Consider the following 19,561-nt stretch of genomic DNA (forward strand, 5'->3'; position numbering starts at 1 on the left):
CTTGAGTGCGGTACAGTCTGCTGTTCTGTAAGGACCGCTATCGGTCCACAATAGATAGGGTTGACGTGCACCACTGCTGACCGCTGCCCTATACTGCAGCAGTCCTTCAGCGGTATAGGGACTGACGTACAGTCTGCTAAACACTAATACACAACCTGCTTGGTCCACAAAAGTTCTTATAAGGACTGGTAACTTGGTATAGGGTGCTACGGTACATAGGCTTGAGTGCGGTACAGTCTGCTGTTCTGTAAGGACCGCTATCGGTCCACAATAGATAGGGTTGACGTGCACCACTGCTGACCGCTGCCCTATACTGCAGCAGTCCTTCAGCGGTATAGGGACTGACGTACAGTCTGCTAAACACTAATACACAACCTGCTTGGTCCACAAAAGTTCTTATAAGGACTGGTAACTTGGTATAGGGTGCTACGGTACATAGGCTTGAGTGCGGTACAGTCTGCTGTTCTGTAAGGACCGCTATCGGTCCACAATAGATAGGGTTGACGTGCACCACTGCTGACCGCTGCCCTATACTGCAGCAGTCCTTCATCGGTATAGGGACTAAGAGTTTTGTCACAGGGTCATTTAAAAAATGACAGGCAGAGGAAGAGGCAGGCCCTTCCGCAGGGGTGGTAGGGGTAGGGCAGGAGCAACAGGCTTGAGCCAAAGTGGGAAGTTGCAGAAGGTGCGTTCAATTACTTTAAAGGATGCACCAGACTTGGTTGAGTGGCTCGCTCAGCCTTACTCTTCTGCACCCTCCTCGTCCTCTCGATCTGCACCCTCTTCTTCACTCTCTGCTATGTGCACCCCCAAAGACACTACCACCAACAACACGACCACCACCACCACCACCACATACCTTCCGCTTGAGTCACTGGAATTATTTTCCGATCCATATCAAGAGGACATTTCTGATGCGCAGCCACTCTTGGTATTGGATCAGGAAGAGGAGGTAGCAACAAGCGCTACTCAGCAGTCTGACGCCAGTACCCAGATCAGCCCAAGGAGGAGGTTGGTCCCCGGTGTTGCTGCCTACTCCGAGATCTCTACTTATAGCGGTGGGGAAGGTGACGTTGATGATGACGTGTCTAGTGATGTCACGTGGGTGCCCACAAGAGAGGAAGAGGAGGGGAGTTCAGAGGGAGATATGGACCAGCAGATAGGGAGGAGAAGCAGCAATGACTTACATTGCACAGCAGGGACAAAGCAGACTGCAAATGTATCAGGAGCGAGTCATCGACCATGTACGGTCACATCTGGCGCTCCCAGGACACCGGCACATGGCTCCGCAGTGTGGGCTTTTTTTAACGTGTCCGCTGCTGACAATAGCGTTGCCATCTGCAATCTTTGCAGTCAACGCGTTAGTCGCGGTAAGCCCAATACTCACCTAGGGACGACCGCCTTAAGAAGGCACATGAGCAGCCATCACCGAGCCCAGTGGGAGCAACGGAACACACAAAGCCACACTGCAGGCTCTCACCGTCCAGCCTCGTCTTCTACTTCTCCTTCTCCTCTCTCCTCACAATTGTCCTCCACTCCACCTTCCATCACGCCAAGCTCACATTTTTCTGCAAAAAGGCAGGCTTCCGTGGGCCTAATGTTTGAGCGTAAAAAAATGATGACGCCGGATAACCCTCTTGCCCAACGGTTGGCGGCTGGCTTGTCAGAACTCATAGCCCGCCAACTACTGCCATATAAACTGGTGGACTCGGAGGCCTTTCGCAAATTTGTGGCCATTGGAACACCACAATGGAAGGTCCCAGGAAGGAAGTATTTCTCAGAGAAGGGCATCCCAGAGCTATATGGCCATGTTCAGCGGCAAGTGAATGTATCTCTGGCACACAGTGTCGGTGCCAAGATACATCTGACCACAGACACGTGGTCTAGCAAACACGGGCAGGGAAGGTATATCAGTTTTACTGCCCACTGGGTGAACCTTCTGACGGCCGTCAAGCATGTAACCCGTGGCACCCGTGTAGATTTGGTTTTACCGCCACGGATTGCATGCAGGCCTGACTCTTCTTCTCCTCCTCCTACTCCATCCTCCTCCCTCTCCTCCTCAGCTGCCTCCTCCTTTTCCGCTGCTAGCGTCTCTTCCACTGCACCGCCCAAGCTCCCCAGAACCTATTCCACATGCCAGGTGAGACGTTGCCATGCCGTGCTGCGTCTGTTGTGCCTGGAAGCAAAGAGCCACACTGGCCCGGCACTCCTTTCAGCTTTGCGTTCACAGGCAGATGAGTGGCTAACACCGCTCAATTTGACAGTTGGTAAAGTGGTGTGTGACAACGGTGCCAATCTGCTTAGCGCATTGAAACAGGGCAAAATCACGCACGTGCCGTGCATGGCACACGTCTTAAACTTGGTCGTGCAGCGATTCCTTGTCAAATACCCTGGGGTCCAGGACATCTTGCGGCAGGCAAGGAAAATCTCGGCCCATTTCAGAAGATCTTACACGGCCATGGCTCGCCTTGCTGACATTCAGCGGCGACACCATCTGCCGGTCAGACGTCTTATTTGCGATTGCCCGACGCGATGGAACTCAACCTTCTATATGCTTGATAGGCTGCTCCAGCAGAAACGTGCAGTTAACGTCTACCTGTATGAACTCTGCGAAAGAAACGGTTCTGGGGAGCTGGGTTTTTTTTCACCGCGCCAGTGGCTGCTCATGCGCGACACATGCAGACTTCTGCGGCCATTTGAGGAGATCACCAAACTGGTCAGTCGCAGCCATGGCGCCATCAGTGACATGGTACCTTATGCCTTCTTTCTGGAGCGTGCATTGCGTCGTGTCATTGATCAGGCTGTGGAGGAGCAGGAGCGGGAAGATGAGGAAGTCGCAATGCTGGATGAATTCCCAGGGGGGGCTACTCTATCTGAGACAAGTCAACAACAGGAGTCTGATGAGGAGTCAGAGGAGGATGGTGCCGGGGCGGATGAGCAGGAGCAAGAAGAGCATGCTTTAAACCTTTCTGGGATCCCTGTTGTGCGAGGATGGGGAGAGGAGAATGAAGAGGACGACATTATCCTGGATGATGAGCAGGAGCCAGGCCACCACACCGCTTCCACTTTAGTGCAAATGGGGGCCTTCATGCTCCAGTGTTTTAATAGGGACCCCCGTATAAAAAGCATGAGGGTCAAGGACCAGTACTGGGTGGCAACGTACTTAGACCCCCGGTACAAACACAAAATGGCGGAAATGTTACCGCCGTCGCAGAGGGCTGTCAGAATGCAGCACTTCCAGGCCTTGCTTCGAGAAATGCTGCATTCTGCTTTTGCGTGCGCTGGCAGAGGAGCAATTCCCACTCCCAGAGAAGGATTTGCGGGTACCAATCCAACAGCGCCTGCAAGAAGAGGCCGGTTTGAAGATGTGTTGGTGACTTCGGATATGAGGTCATTCTTTCAGCCGACCCATCGACAGGTGTCATCCGGATCCAGCATCAGGGAACGCCTAGACCGTCAGGTGTCCGACTACATTGGGTTAACGGCCGATGTGGACGCTCTGAGGAGTGATGAACCCCTAGACTACTGGGTGGGCAGGCTTGACCTCTGGCCAGAGCTTGCCCAATTTGCAATCGAACTGTTGGCTTGCCCCTCATCCAGTGTCCTGTCCGAAAGGACGTTCAGCGCAGCAGGGGGGATTGTGACCGATAAGCGTACTCGCCTAGCTCACCACAGTGTTAACTACCTCACATTTCTAAAAATGAATGAGGCATGGATCTCGGAGGAATTCAACACATGTGACCAGTAGACCATGTATATGTCTATAAACTATTTTTTTAATCAAGCACACAGACCTTCTTAATTCATTTGGCTCACTTCCTTGACCCAAAAAAGCACACCGTACTATATGCCCCTACCCTCCTCTTTGAAGAGGTTGAGCGGTGTCATATTTCTACTGGGGCTGCTTATGATATCCCTGTGCTGTGCTGACTTCCTCCTGGGGGTTCTTATTATGAAGGGATCACACTATCCCTGTGCTGTGCTGACTTCCTCCTGGGGGTTCTTATTATGAGGGGATCACACCATCCCTGTGCTGTGCTGACTTCCTCCTGGGGCTGCTTACGGTGCTGCTGTCAGTGCTGTATGTCACGGTGCTGCTGTCAGCGCTGTATGTCACGGTGCTGCTGTCAGCGCTGTATGTCACGGTGCTGCTGTCAGCGCTGTATGTCACGGTGCTGCTGTCAGCGCTGTATGTCACGGTGCTGCTGTCAGCGCTGTATGTCACGGTGCTGCTGTCAGCGCTGTATGTCACGGTGCTGCTGTCAGCGCTGTATGTCACGGTGCTGCTGTCAGCGCTGTATGTCACGGTGCTGCTGTCAGCGCTGTATGTCACGGTGCTGCTGTCAGCGCTGTATGTCACGGTGCTGCTGTCAGCGCTGTATGTCACGGTGCTGCTGTCAGCGCTGTATGTCACGGTGCTGCTGTCAGTGCTCTGTATTACGGTGCTGCTGTCAGATGCCTCTATCACGGTGCATGTGTCATTCCGGTATGTCACGCTGCTGGTGATCATCTCCTGCACCCTCTTCTTTGCCTACCCTGGTCCCTGACCTTCCCTCTCCTCCATTGCCTTCATTAGCTCCATAGTCCTGAATTGTTAGAACAATTTCCCAAATAAAATAAAAATGCTTGTAGTTATCGATCCCAAATTCACCTCATACATGTATTATGTCATTGTCCAGATGGTGGGACTACGTTTTACCCCCTAATAATTACCACGTGGCCGCAAATTCGACATGAAGGTTTGCAAAGTTCGCCTCCCATTGAAGTCAATGGGGCCCGCGGCGAACGTTCGGTTTCGCGAACGTTTGGGTCCGTTCGCATTTCGCTTTCGCGAAACGTCCCGTCGGAAGTTCGTCCATCACTACTCGTAACTGAGCAATAAACAGGGGTCTAGAGTCTATATGACGGGGATGTACTCCTGGCGGATCTGCCGCTGGATCCCCTTGTGGTCTATGTGGAGCAATTTCATTCATAAATTGATTAAACATCGTTAGTGTCATTTTATGTCTACACAAATCTTCCCCATCTTGCCAAGTTGCTTCATGTGTGTCTAGTAATTGTGTCACGAATCTACAGAATGCGGCAGGTTTTGCTACGGGATCAGGAGCATTCTGTATTAATGCCATAAGAGTGTCAGCCGACCAAGGTGTCCATGTCCTCAGAACGACTTGTCGGGTCACTGTAGGTGGCTGTCCTGCTTGACCCGCATTTGGATTATTTACTTGTATTACCCTAGTCCGACTATGGACTGGAGCTACGGGCTCTGGTCTTTGAGCGCCGCAATGCACACATTCCTGTGCCCAGTCTGGGTTCTGGATACCGCATACTCGGCATACCCATCCTCTTCCTCTTAAGGAAGGATAAAGTTTTGGTCTTTCATTACCTGGTGTGGTGGTGTTATAAGGAGGTGGAGTATCTCCCGTATTAACCCTATCGCCGGGAGCAGAAGGAAGACTTTTGTGTCGGACCTTCATATCCCATCCACCCTTTTCCTGACAATACTCCCATCCCTCCTCTTCAGCCCTGTTGGAAACCTTAATTAAACATTGTATTTGTGATACCCATCTGTTCTGCAATATCTCTCCCTGTCTGTCTTTCTTTATTTCTTCCCAACCTTCTACACTTAATCCATTTTCTCCATCCATCCCCAATTTCTTGAGAATCCTATTCGTGCCCTGTGCCTTATCCTTCCCATACAACATTGTAATTATGTCTTTAACAGCATAAAATTTCTGAGATTCCTCCTGGGGTTTACCATGTGTCTGGCCCATTTTGACAGTCCTGCCTAGGTGGCGTTTGGATCACTTACTAAGTGTCTCGTTGCCTTCTCCTCCTAGGGTGCCAAAATACTAAAAACCTCTCCTGGATGAGATTTCTGAAATCGAATTACCTTATATGCTAGCCAACTGACAAATATTATGACCAGACTGACGGCTACAACATATACAAGCATTCCCTTTTGGTGGCCAAACACATATGACTAGGTCTCCGGGACTTTGTGGAGACCTTATTTCCGTCCCATTACCATGGAATCTCTCAGCATTCGTTTCTTATTCCTGCTTTATTGAGGCAGTCAGGACTTATACTTTCAACCCGTTTTTAGGCTCATGAATCAAAAAGCGTATATCAAACTTAAGTGTCGGACCCCCAAAGTACTCTTACGAGTTAAGGGCGCATTCCGTTACCCATTGGGATGATATATGTTTCAATTCACACCATACAAACAGGGCTTATCTCAGTCACAACAGACAGATGACAAGTAGACAGACAAGAAACAACGGTAACATAAGCCAAAATATTAAGTTCAAGACCCGCTTACTACAGAGGTTGGTGTTTACCTGAAGAACAATTCAGACAGATCAGGTGGGCACAAATCTAAGAAGCACAGAGTTTATAAGAAAATAAAGCTTTTCTTACCTGCGCAGGATTTGTCTGTGGTTCTTGATGTGCCCGACCATTTCGTTCCGTCCTTATGTTCGTTCGCCTCTTGTAGTTTCTTTCTGCAGGTCCCTTGTTCGCGGCGCCAGAAATGTTAGGTGTGACCTCAACAAGTCACCTATTTGTCAGGTTATGTTACCGTTTCCCAATTGTTAGTTAGAGTTCTTATCTAAGCAAAGAGACACGGAGGTATTCAGTATTTCTGCTCAGAAGTCCGTCGTAACTCTGACTGTCTCTGACTGACTCTGGCCCTGAGCTCTTTATTACTTCTCTTTTATAGACAGAAAAGGGCAAACATCAGCAAATGTAAAAAAACAACATTTTTGCAAAGGAAAGACAATTCTCCGGGTGTTATCAGCTGATAAGACAATCTTCTGGGCGTAGACTGCTTTTTAGGGCTGATGCGGCCTCTCCTTATGCGTACGTGACTAAAGATGATGAGTCCTTATTTTACAGAGAAGGATAGAGAAAGACATGTATTTAATAAAGACATATTGTCAACCATTTTGTTTTGACACCCCTTAATCCTTACACCATACAGTCCGCCCGTGTGTACGCGGCTTTAGACAAATATTCTATGATGTTTAAAGTTAAAAGCAACAAGACAAGTCAACAGATGTCTGTAGATGCAGGGATTTTAGTTTTAGGGTGGACTTACACTTTAATTATAAAAAGGTCGGATTGATAAGCAGTTCTTATTGCACATAGAAACCATCCGGTCTACTCCATGCCTCCAAAATGAAAACTTAAAGCAGTATTAAACCCAAAAACCCCAAAATGTAATATATTGCAGCTTATCAGTCATTAAATGTGATGGCTGCTTTCGTTTTCTTTCTTTTTTTTAGGCTTTTTTCCTCTCTGTTTTTACCTGGTGATCTTGCCAGTAACACACCTCCTGTATTGGGCTGAGTTTACATATATGCGGCTGCGGCTTGCAGTTTGGTGTCCTGTGCGTTTCTGTTCACCGGTTCAGGTGCTATTCAGGTGCAAATTCTTCCCTGAATTCGCACCTGAACCAGACTCAAAACCCCTTTTCAAAACCGCACCGCAGCCGCCTTGGACATGTGTGAACCGACTCCATTGAAAGTCGGTCACACTCACATGTAATGCGAATTGGATGCGGTTAAAATTCAATTTGCATATATGTGAACTCAGCCTTAGAGTGCCTCCGCTGTAAATGAAGGAGCACAGGGGGTACCTTTGGATAGCAGCACTGGTAATCTGGGGGGGGGGGGGGGGTAGTGTTAAATGTACTTGCATATTTAGACACACTAAGAAATTTAAGCCAAACTCCAGCTCACACTGTATACGCAGTTACAGCAACCTTTTTTTTTTTCCTTTTGGGATAAAGGTTTTACATTAATAAAAGCTGATCATTCTAAGCACCCCTGTCAGTAGTAAATGGTTTGTCTCATCCCTCTAACTGCTACATCTGCAAGAGAGCTTGTTCTTTTGAAAAAGGATCACCAGGTGAAAATAAAGGGGAATAGAGCCAAAAAAAAAAAAAAAAACAACAAATGCAGCCATCACATCTAATGCCCTGTACACGCGGTCGGACATTCCAATGACAAAATCCATAGAATTTTTTCAGATTTTGGCCCAAACTTGTCTTGCATACACACGGTCACACAAAGTTGTCAGAAAATCCAATCGTTCAGAATGAGGTGATGTACAACACGTACGACGGGACTATAAGGAGGCCAGTAGCCAATAGCTTTCGTCTCGTAATTTAATCTGAGCATGCGTGGCACTTTGTACTTCGGAATTGTCTACACACGATTGGAATTTAAATGATCTGATTTTGTTGTCGGAAAATTTTTGAACAAGATCTCAAACTTTGTGTATTGGAAATTCCGATAGAAAATGTCCGATGGAGCCCACACACGAACGGAATTTCCGACAACACAGTCCGATCGCACATTTTCCATCGGAAAGTCCGACTGTGTGTACAGGGCATAAAGCCCCATACACACTGATTTTTGTCTTCGGATTTACCAAAACCATGTAGTGCAAGGGCCTGCCTGATTGTATACACATTGAAACTCCTAAGGTTTGACCTCATATTATATGGTTTTGGTAAATCTGAAGGAAAAAAATCAGCAGAAAATCTGATAGTGTGTATGGGGCTTAAGAATTGCTAAGCTGCAATAGAATAAATGTTTGCTTTTGGGTTTAATAGCACACTAAAAAGAACCTGTTTGTCTCCTGAGATTTGTAAAAAACGACATGTTAAAGATGTGTTCTGCATGCTTGCAAAATATACTCTCAATATGAAAACTTTTTTTTTTTTTTAATATTTTCTCCTACATTGCTTTTTTTATGCATTATTTGTTATTTTTGTATTTTCGCCCTAGGAGCATTCTCTCTCTCTATCCGTGATTGGGATAATGTGAAAGAAGATCATGTTAAGCATTACAAGATCCGCAAAATTGATAATGGAGGGTATTACATTACAACACGGGTCCAGTTTGATACTGTGCAGGAACTTGTGCAATATTATAAAGGTATGTTGAATTACAAGCAGGACTGGGCTAACAGAGAGATAGGGAATACCCCTGTCTTAGATACACCAGTAAGGGGAACCCAGCCAAAGGCAGAGAAGGGCAGAATGGGCAGCTGTCTGGAGATCCAGATTCCAGGAGGATGCATAGTAGTCCATTATGCTTTACATTTGCAGGGAGACAAAGAGGAAGTAAACCCATCAGGGTTTACTTTCTCTTTAATTGAACAAGCTGGGGTTAGAAGCTCATTGGTTTCTATGCAGAAGGGAGTCTGATTTTGGACCAGCTTTAGTAAATAAACCCCATTGTGTACTTAAAAGTGGGGTATGCCTGTACTTCACTACCCTTCATAGAATAGCTATTTTCAGCTTTGCAAGTCTTTACATTTTTTTTTGATCAGCAATGACAGCCTTTGTATTACTTTCAATAACAGTTTCCTTTAGCTTCCTTTTAAATACGCATAAACAATACATACGCACACTTCTTGTGCCTGAAAGTGCTGCTTCTATAATATTTTTTCACCATAAGGCTTCATGCACACTGGAGAAAAGCAGAATAAAAGAAGCTGCTGCTGCAACCCTGAAATGTGACACTTGGGAGAATTGGATGGGAGGATGAAAAAATGACAAAAGACTATATGGTGTGTAGGCACTGAGACAGGAGACTGGAATAGAGAACAAAAACCGCACATGTAAAGGGGAGATAGATAGATAGATAGATAGATAGATAGATAGATAGATAGATAGATAGATAGATAGATAGATAGATAGATAGAATGTAGAACATGACATCAACATATGGCTACTGAATCATGCGTTTCTTGAAAAATCAAAAAAATATAAGATAAAATGGATACAGGGTGCTGTATACTGTATATGTCCCCCTCCCTAACACTCCCTCTAACAATCCCCTTGGGAACCCCCTCAAAGAAAAACAAAACACCCACCCCTACTGAATCATCTGTTTCTTAAAAAATCAAAAATATAAAAACATTAGATATACAGTATACAGCACCCTGTATCCATTCCACATCCACCTCCCTAACCCCCCCCCCCCCCCCTCTAACAATCCCTTTGGGGACCTCCTTGAAAACACACGCACCCCTACTGAATCATAAATGTCTTGAAAAATAAAAAAAATAAAAAAACATTAGACATGTAGCACCCTGTATCCATTTCATCTCACCCACCCTAACCTTCTCTCTAACAATCCCCTTGGGAACCCCCCTCGGAAACCCCCCACCCCTACTGAATCATACGCTTCTTAAAAAATATATAAAAACATTACATACATATACAGTATGCAGCACCCTGTATCAATTTTTTCATGCTCCCCCCCAACCCTCCTTTTAACAGTCCCCTTAGGGACCCCCTCGAAGGAAAAAAAACACCCACCTCACCATATATATATATATATATATGTATATATATATATATATTTATATATATATATATATATATATATATATATATATATATATATATATATATATAGTATGTATAAACTCCTAGGATTGTATCTGCATGTGTGCCACAAATTGGAACCCAAATAAATGAGTGGATGCTATATTTTATATATATATATATATATATATATATATATAGATATATATTATATATCTATATATATATATATATATATATATATATATATATATATATATTATATATATATATATATATAATGTACACATCAGGTTCATGGCTGCATGCATATGTATAAACCCTATAGGATCTATATGTGTGTGTGTGTATGCCACAGGATGGCATCCAAATTAAGTATTAACTATGCCACTGTGTTGCACATAACTATGGCTATGGTGACATCATGTGGTAACATTTGGTATTACTAGTCTATGGTATTTCTATCTTAGTCTTATTTCAAGTTTACTCATTTGTTCCCAAGAAAGAACAAAATGGATCTAAAAGATAATTTAATAGACCTAGTCATAAAATAGAAACGTGACTTTTTTCATTAGACTACAAAAGATAATTTCATTTTCCTAGTCATAACATGGAAATGTGTCTTTTTTTTTCCATTAGAATACAATGATGGTCTGTGCCAATTATTAAAAAAGGCTTGTGTCAATCTAAAGCCCCAAACTTTGGGGCTAGCAAAAGATGCTTGGGAAATATCAAGAGACTCTATCACCCTAGACAAAAAATTGGGACAGGGCTGTTTTGGTGACGTCTGGAAGGGTAAGAACCTCGAAGATATTTTGATTTGTTTTTACAAAGCTAACTATAAAAAACAATGTTCAGATTTGATGTCTGCCACTACAGATTTCTTTAGCTTGGGTATCAAGGTTTTTGGAAATCTTTATGTGCAGGCCCATTCAGAGCGACGTAAAAGGGTCACTTTACTCTCCCATTTCAAAGGGACATTTGTTATACTTAGCTTTTATATGCTTATCTGCCACTCCTTTCAGCCACAGAAGCAAATTGGAAGTTTAAGGTATAGGTGAGCTTGGAGTTTGGAGTTTACTTATGGATTTCTGGAGTCTAAAGAAGCAAGTGTAAAACAGAATGCACACACACATACACCCCAACCCTACATATTACATTGTGTAATAGCAGTACAGACCTCAGTGCAAAGCCATTCTCTATGGCTGGATTGTCACAGAGGCAAGTCTGCAGCTGAAGTCAGTTACTGTTTTTAAGTAATTTAATAAGGAAACAGAGATAGGGGAGGTCATCATTTTAAATGTACAGCTATTCTTCAATTAAAGGTACCTATTGGAAATCTTATGCCCTGTACACACGGTCGGAAAATGTGCGATCGGACTGTGTTGTCAAAAATTCCGATCGTGTGTGGGCTCCATCGGACTTTTCCCGTCTGAATTTCCGACACACAAAGTTTGAGATCTTGTTCTAAAATTTTCCAACAACAAAACCCGATCGTTTAAATTCTGATCCTGTGTAGACAATTCCGACACACAAAGTGCCACGCATGCTCAGAATAAATTATGAGACGAATGCTGGCTACTGCCCTCTTCTTTATAGTCCTGTCGTATGTTTTTTTACGTCACCTTGTTCTGAATGATTGGATTTTTCGACAACTTTGTGCGACCGTGTGTGTATAAGACAAGTTTGAGTCAAAATCCGTTGGAAAAAATCTGGCGGATTTTGTCACCGGAATGTCCGACGGTGTGTACGAGGCATAGTGCTACTTGGAGAGTCTTCATCTTATCATTGCACTCTTCTAAGTGGCTTCTGGCAATCCCGCAGTGAGAAAAGGGTCGTGGTCTAAATATTTGGTGTGGCTTAAAGAGGGTGTGGTGAGAGAGAGAGAGATTAACAATTGGCAGATAAAGATACTCCAAACACCTGGTGTTAGAGCTTCAATCATCCCGGTACCGTGATTGATATGGTGTCAGGATGATTGAAGCGCATTATTTCTATTATTACTTTGTAATATGAAATAGTTCAACTCATCATAATGCAGAATCAATGGGAGCTCTGAGTGTGTCACTTTCCACTGTTGCCTACCACCAGACTCAGTGTGTCACTTGCCACGTCGCCTGCTACCAGATGCAGCTTGGCTCACTTGTCACCAGATGCAGTTTGAGTCACTTGTCACCACAGATGCAGCGTGTCACTTGTCACCACAGATGCAGCGTGTTACTTGTCACCACAGATGCAGCGTGTCACTTATCACCACAGATGCAGCTTGTTACTTGTCACCACAGATTCAGCGTGTCACTTGTCACCACAGATACACTTTGTCACTTGTCACCACAGATGCAGCACAGTTCTCAGCACAGATGCAGTACTTACTTGTCACCACAGATACAGCTTGTCACTTTGTCACTATAGACGCAGAGCTCACTTGTCACCACAGATGCAGCGCTCACTTGTCACCACAGATACAGCTTGTCACTTTGTCATCACAGATGCAGAGCTCACTTGTCACCACAGATGCAGCACTTTTGTCAGCACAGATGCAGCATTCACTTGTCACCACAGATACAGCTTGTCACTTTGTCGCCACAGATGCAAAGCTCACTTGTCACCACAGATGCAGCACAGTTGTCAGCACAGATGCAGCATTCATTTGTCACCACAGATACAGCTTGTCACTTTGTCACCACAGATGCAGAGCTCACTTGTCACCACAGATGCAGCGCTCACTTGTCACCACAGATGCAGCGCTCACTTGTCACCACAGATGCAGTGCTAACTTGTCACCACAGATGCAGCGCTAACTTGTCACCACAGATTCACTAACTTGTCACCACAGATGCAGCACTCACTTGTCACCACAGATGCAGCGCTCACTTGTCACCACAGATGCAGCGCTCACTTGTCACCACAGATGCAGCACTCACTTGTCACCACAGATGCAGCACTCACTTGTCACCACAGATTCACTAACTTGTCACCACAGATGCAGCACTCACTTGTCACCACAGATGCAGCACTCACTTGTCACCACAGATGCAGCGCTCACTTGTCACCACAGATGCAGCACTCACTTGTCACTACAGATGCAGCGCTCGCTAGTCACCACAGATGCAGCGCATTTGTTACCACAGATACAGCTTGTCACCACAGATGCAGCGCTCACTTGTCATCACAGATACAGCTTGTCACCACAGATGCAGCGCTCACTTGTCACCACAGATACAGCTTGTCACCACTGATGCAGCTAGTCCATGCTGCTCTGTATTGGTGATTTGGTCTCCGCACCATTTACAGAAGACCAGCTCCCGTGGGGAAGAAACAAGAGGCGGAGCCTGTGTGAAAATGAAAGCAGCTGCCATTATAAATAGAGCAGCTCCATTTTTATTGGCAACCATTTTCATTGCTACCGGGGCTCTGCCTCTTGTTTCTTCCTCATGAGAATTGGTCTTCTGTAAAGTGGCGGCAGAGACAAAGTCACCCGTGCCGACCCCAGGCCTCTAGCGATAAATCTGGAAAATGCCAATTTTCCAAAAAAATTCTGGGGACACAGTAAGACTGGGACAAGGGTCTAAATACCGGGAATGTCCTGGGGAATTCTGGACTGTTGGTGTCTATGCATTATCATTTTAAACAAAATGGAAGATCTGGAAATACCCAGTCACTCTTCCATCCTTACTGATCAGGCTCAATTTCAGTGGAAAAAGATTATTTGCTCGCAGCTACTAAATCAGTAGTTCCACTGGAAAGCACCTTATTCCCTTATAATATCTGAATAAATGTGTACAGCTTGTCAAATTAAAAGGCATGGAGGAGCTGTTACTAGAAACCTGTGAAGAACCTGTGAGGTGTGTATGTCCTTTAGTTCTAATGGAGGAATTTAAAACAATCTCAGCTATTCTGCAGAGGAAAAGATTTCCTGCTACTTTATAATGCTGATTTTGTTCAATGAGATATTTGTAATCAACATAACATTTAATGGTACTTTAAACAATCAGACAGTTGATGGTTTAGAAATTGTCAAACCTTACAGTGCAAACCCAGGCTAGCAATAGGTGCCATAGAGCGGGGAGTCCTCAAGTACCCCCAATACGCCATGTTTGCAAGTTTTCCTTTATCTTGCACAGGTGCTTTAAATCAGAGTCAATGGCTTGGTATTTTGGACAGATATTTTATCTAAAGCTGGTCATATACCATACAATTTTCTTATTCAATTTCTTTTAGATTTATCTTCAACTGTGTAGTACAAGGGCCTGCCTGATTACACACAAACTGAAAGTGTTCAGATTTGACCTCCATATTATATGGTTTTGGTAAATCAAAAGGAAATCTATAGAAGAAAATTGTATAATGTATGGCCAGCCTAAGAGAAATTTCCAAAACATGGCCTGTTGGGGGGTACCTGAGGACAGGGTTGAGAACCATTGCCATAGAGTATTTCCAGCATGCTGAACAGTTATGCTTTAAAAAAGATAGAAGTAAGTTGATTGGTGATTGCTTTAGTTTTGGACCAGTGTAGAGAAGGATTAGAACCCTATGTACATTTTTTTTATTTCTTTTGTCGTCTCTGCTGGGAAGAAGCAACCGCTCAATTTGTTCTGCTGACCATTGTTACTGGGGAAGTAAGAGATAACAAATCCAAAATTTTAGAACTATCAACAGAACAAGAGGTCAGGTTAAATCTTCCAGATAGGGACACCTGTTTAGGTGACAGCTATCCCTAAATTTGCAGAGATTTTTTTAGAGGAAGTAAAGGAAAATCTCCCAATCTTCTGTGCATATACTGTACATTTATTGCTTCATATGTAAACAAAGAATCCATATAATTAGTATATTATGTATTTGTCAATTACGTAAAAGAATTTGTTGAAAAAAATAGAACTGTGTAAATTGCACATACAGTATTTTCCGTGAATAATACCCATTCTTTGCCACAATCTGCACACAGAACACATACGTGTATAGAAACTCTTAACCACTTCAGCCCCCTTCATGACCAGGCCATTTGTTGCAATACAGCACTGTGTTACTTTGACAATTGTGCAGTGATGCAATGTTGTACCCATGTTGTACCAATGGGTACTAGTAATGGCGGCAATCAGTGATTTTTAGTGCGACTGCGACATTGCCGTTGACAGATTGGACACCTAACTGACATTTTTGAAACTTTTTTTGGGAAGCAGTGACATTATTACATTGATCAGTGCTAAAAATATGCACTGACATTGTACTAATGACACTGGCAGGGAAGGGGTTAAAATCAGGGGCAACGAGCAGTTAAATGTGTTCCCAGTTTGTGTTTTTCTATGGAGGACTGTGTGACTAGGGAAACACACAGATCCATCTTCCTGCTTAGCAGGAAGACAGATCTCAGTGTCATCCTCTGACAGAAAAGAGATCTGTTTGTTTATTTTGCCAGACCCCCATTCTGTCTCTGCGGGGAACGATCACAGAGGGCCGGTGGACTCCGCTGATTGGCTCCCCCGCTGGTCAATCAGAGCCCACAAAAGCTAGTGCACAAATCGCCGTATGGTGATTGGCGTAGCCGAGCCACCTTGCCGCAGTATATCTGTGGCGGGTGGTCGGCAAGTAGTTAAAAAAGAAGTTTGGAATTTTTATACTTACCTAGGTGGATACAGTATTGATCCGATTATCCACCTGTCTCCTGCTGGCTCTAAGGCTAAGAACTGAGTGATCAAATACCACTGATCGCTCAGTTCTCCTTGCTGCTCTGAGCAGAGAGCGGTGACTGTCAGTCACCTCTGTCTGCCCTGCCCCTTCAGCGCTCACAGAAGCGCTGGGCTAGGGAGGACAGTGGCGTAGCTGAGAGGCTGAGCTAGGTGCCAGTCTAGGCTCCTAGGTGGATCCCGACCATATCTTTGCCTAGCCTGGACCGGTTCTGCAATGTCAGCTGACAGCGGACTGTCATAGGAGTGCAGAACAAACTGCACTCCTGTGATGCACAGGAGAAGTACAGCCAAATTAGCTTTGGCTGTACTTTTCCTTTAAGTAGTGTGAATAAAAAAAGGCAGTGGTAGCTAGTGGTAGTATTGTGCAGAGCACTGCGCCCCCAACCCACCCTTTTTGGAAGCCTATTAGAGCCTCTGACTCTAATCACGTGCTTCTTAAAAAAAAAAAAAAACCTCATTGGAATCCATGCGTCCGGGCCCTGCATGTAGAATAGGGGGCCGATTGCATAGATTGCGGGGGGCGGCACCCCTGCACCCTACATATGGCCCCTCCCATCCTCTGGAACTCACTACCCCCGCTGGTCTGGCTATCCCCTACTCTTGCTACCTTCAGGCGATCCCTGAAAACGTATCTCTTCAGGGAAGCCTATCATGTCTCCAACTAATCTCCTACCACTTCCATCAGCTCATTCCTGACAGTTATAACCTTTTGTACCACCTGCCCCACCCTATTAGATTGTAAGCTCTTATGAGCAGGGCCCTCTTAATCCTCTTGTATTTTAATGTATTGTAACTGTATTGTCTCCTTTTATATTGTAAAGCGCTGCGTAAACTGTTAGCGCTATATAAATCCTGTATTATAATAATAATAATTATGGGCCGCCACTGATAAAAGGTATAATGGAAATGTTTCAGACTCTTGACAAAGTAATTTAAAACTGACCCATTACTGATACGGATACATTATAGAAGATCAACTGAATATACTGTAGATGTCCTGTATAATTTCTGTTAGGATATATATACATTTTTAAAGATATAATGGGATAATAACTTACATTTCTTTACAGATTACAGTTTGTTTCTAATATGGTCTTAACTTTGCAGATGAGCTACTGGATACGTTTACATGTGTCACCTAGAGAACAATTATTCTAATCATATTAGGTTTTTCTGGACTGCACTATATATAATAAAATGCTTGATTGGTTTTTTAAAATATTATGGTTATTAGGTCAGCATAGAACTGCGAGTCATATCAAGTCAGAATGAATGAATCCATTAATTTCCAGTGAAATTAGACAGCTGGGTCACGTCCGTATCACAGACGGGAACGCTGAAAGAAATATAAACAGCTAAATTGTTTTTTTTGAGACACATGCATGCTTGTATCAGCCAACTGTACATTTGTATACACCACACATATATTCCTGGTGCTGGCCTTCTACCAGTGAATAATAGTGGCTAGCTAAACAAAACAAAAACCCTTTAAGGTTGGTCAGCTAGGGGCTGTTTGCAGAGATTGTAGTCCCTAGACCAGTGATTCTCAACCATGGTTCCGTGGAACCCTAGGGTTCTTCCAAAGGTTGCTAGCGGTTCCTTCAGCATTGGCCAATTTCTGCCTCTCAGATAAGTTCCTACTGACTCCATTGATCTTTTTAGCTACCTGTAAGGAGGTAATTCTTCCCAATGACCACAAGTGTAAGGACTATTCTTCCCACTGACCATCACACTAATGTATCATGAGTTGTAGATTTCAAATTTTTTAGCAGGGGTTCCCCGAGACCGGAAAACTATTTGAAGGGTTCCTCTGTGTTGAAAAGGTTGAGAAAGGCTTGTCTAGGCCAACAAAAGTCTCCTCATATGATTGAACTTGGCTTCTTAACATAGTGATCGTGGTATGTTGATAAACCTGACTGTATTAGCATTGTTATATCTTTCATATATCTTTACAATTATAAGGGACATGGAATGGGTCAACAAAGGTAGCTGTGAAGACTCTCAAGCCAGGAACAATGTCCCCAGAAGCATTCTTAGAAGAGGCGCAGATCATGAAGAAACTCCGCCATGATAAACTAGTTCAGCTATATGCAGTGGTTTCTGAAGAGCCCATATACATTGTAACCGAGTTTATGGAACAAGGTAAGTTTTGTGCCACTGGTGGCCCTCAATTAGTTAATAATTTTGTGTTTTATTTTACCCACCCCTCTCCCAGTCAAGAACATTAGGCATTGTTAAGCTATTAGTTCCTACGTGTAGCCATACCGTTCTGCTCTGTGCTGAATAATAATAGAATAATGTAGTTGTGATCCTGGACTTATTGTTAACTGGTTATATTAAGTGATTTCAGCAGTTACTTATTTTAAAACAATATCTCTTTTAGGCTAGGTGCACAATGCATTTCTGGTGCGTTTTTGATACTACAGCATTTTTAGTATAGTAAGGAGACTGGATGTTGGTTGTTAAGGAGCTTGCGCCCGTCGGCGTCCTAACAACCAATGACTCACCCCTGCTGTCAGTTGGGATTCCTGGCTTGATTCTCCTGGACTATTTCATTGAAGTGGTTAATCTCACAGGGAAGGGGTTTAAAGCAAACATGTAGGAGAGCTGAAGTTAAGGAGGCTGAACTAGGATAAGCAAAATATTCCATGAACTAAGTGATTTTCTTTTTGAGCATGAGATTGTCACAAAAGACTCACATCTACTAGGTCTTGGCTACCTAGACCAGTGTTTCTCAACTTCAGTCCTCAAGGTACCCCAACAAGTCATGTTTTCAGGCTTTCCATTATGTTGCACAGGTGATTTGATCAGTTTGACTGCCTTAGTAATTACCTCAGCCGTTTCATCTGAGGGACATCCTGAAAACATGGGGCGCCTTGAGGACTGGAGTTGAGAAACACTGACCTAGACACTGTATTCAGTGTTAACCCAGTTAGCAAAATAGTATACGATATTCAGGAAAAACGGCCAACAGTGAGTTCAAGGTACAAGGGGCAGTTTTGAATCTCCTTTCCACCTCCTTTCATTCTTTTCAAAGTTCGTCAAAGCCTTAGCCAGAGCTAAAAATGATCCAAGCTTCTCTCTGTGACTGCCTCAGGCCCGCCTTTACCTCCAAATACAAGAAGAGAAAACATCAACACAAAACAGACTTTAGAAACACTATGTTAGAAAAACAGCAGCTAAAGTGTTACTAAACCCTGCATTCACTATATCTCGTCTCCCACATTACACAGAACATGGAAATGCAATTATTTTAGTAAATATACACCGCTAAATATCTTTTCTCATCAGCAGTATATAGCAGTCGTGTGACTTCTATCAGTGTCTGGTTGTCAGGAACCATGAATCAGACTGAGACAGAAGTACAATCAAAACACACTTGCTTATTAATAATAAAAAAAAATGTAGGAAGAAAAAGCGTAGTCAAGCATAGCCAGAGTCCAGTAGCCAGATCGGGTAGTCAGCTAGTCCAAAGTTCATTAACCAGATTGGGTAATCAGCCAGGCCTGAAGTCAGGGATCCAAGGAGAGCA

At 44.0% G+C, this 19,561-nt stretch overlaps 1 protein-coding gene across 2 annotated transcripts in view; it reads left to right on the forward strand.

Annotated features, from left to right (window-relative positions):
* The window catches only part of FGR (FGR proto-oncogene, Src family tyrosine kinase), a 211,452-nt gene that overhangs the window by 164,049 nt on the left and 27,842 nt on the right, over positions 1-19,561 (forward strand). For both annotated transcript variants that reach the window (XM_077481011.1, XM_077481012.1), the window contains exons 7-9: positions 8,793-8,942; positions 10,982-11,137; positions 17,992-18,171. In XM_077481011.1, coding sequence (XP_077337137.1) covers positions 8,793-8,942; positions 10,982-11,137; positions 17,992-18,171 — 486 coding nt within the window. The remainder of the gene's footprint in view (positions 1-8,792; positions 8,943-10,981; positions 11,138-17,991; positions 18,172-19,561) is intronic.

Source organism: Lithobates pipiens, unplaced genomic scaffold (genome assembly GCF_037356315.1).
Source record: "Lithobates pipiens isolate NorthernLeopardFrog02 unplaced genomic scaffold, aLitPip1_a1.2 Scaffold_16, whole genome shotgun sequence".
Lineage (NCBI taxonomy): Eukaryota > Metazoa > Chordata > Amphibia > Anura > Ranidae > Lithobates > Lithobates pipiens.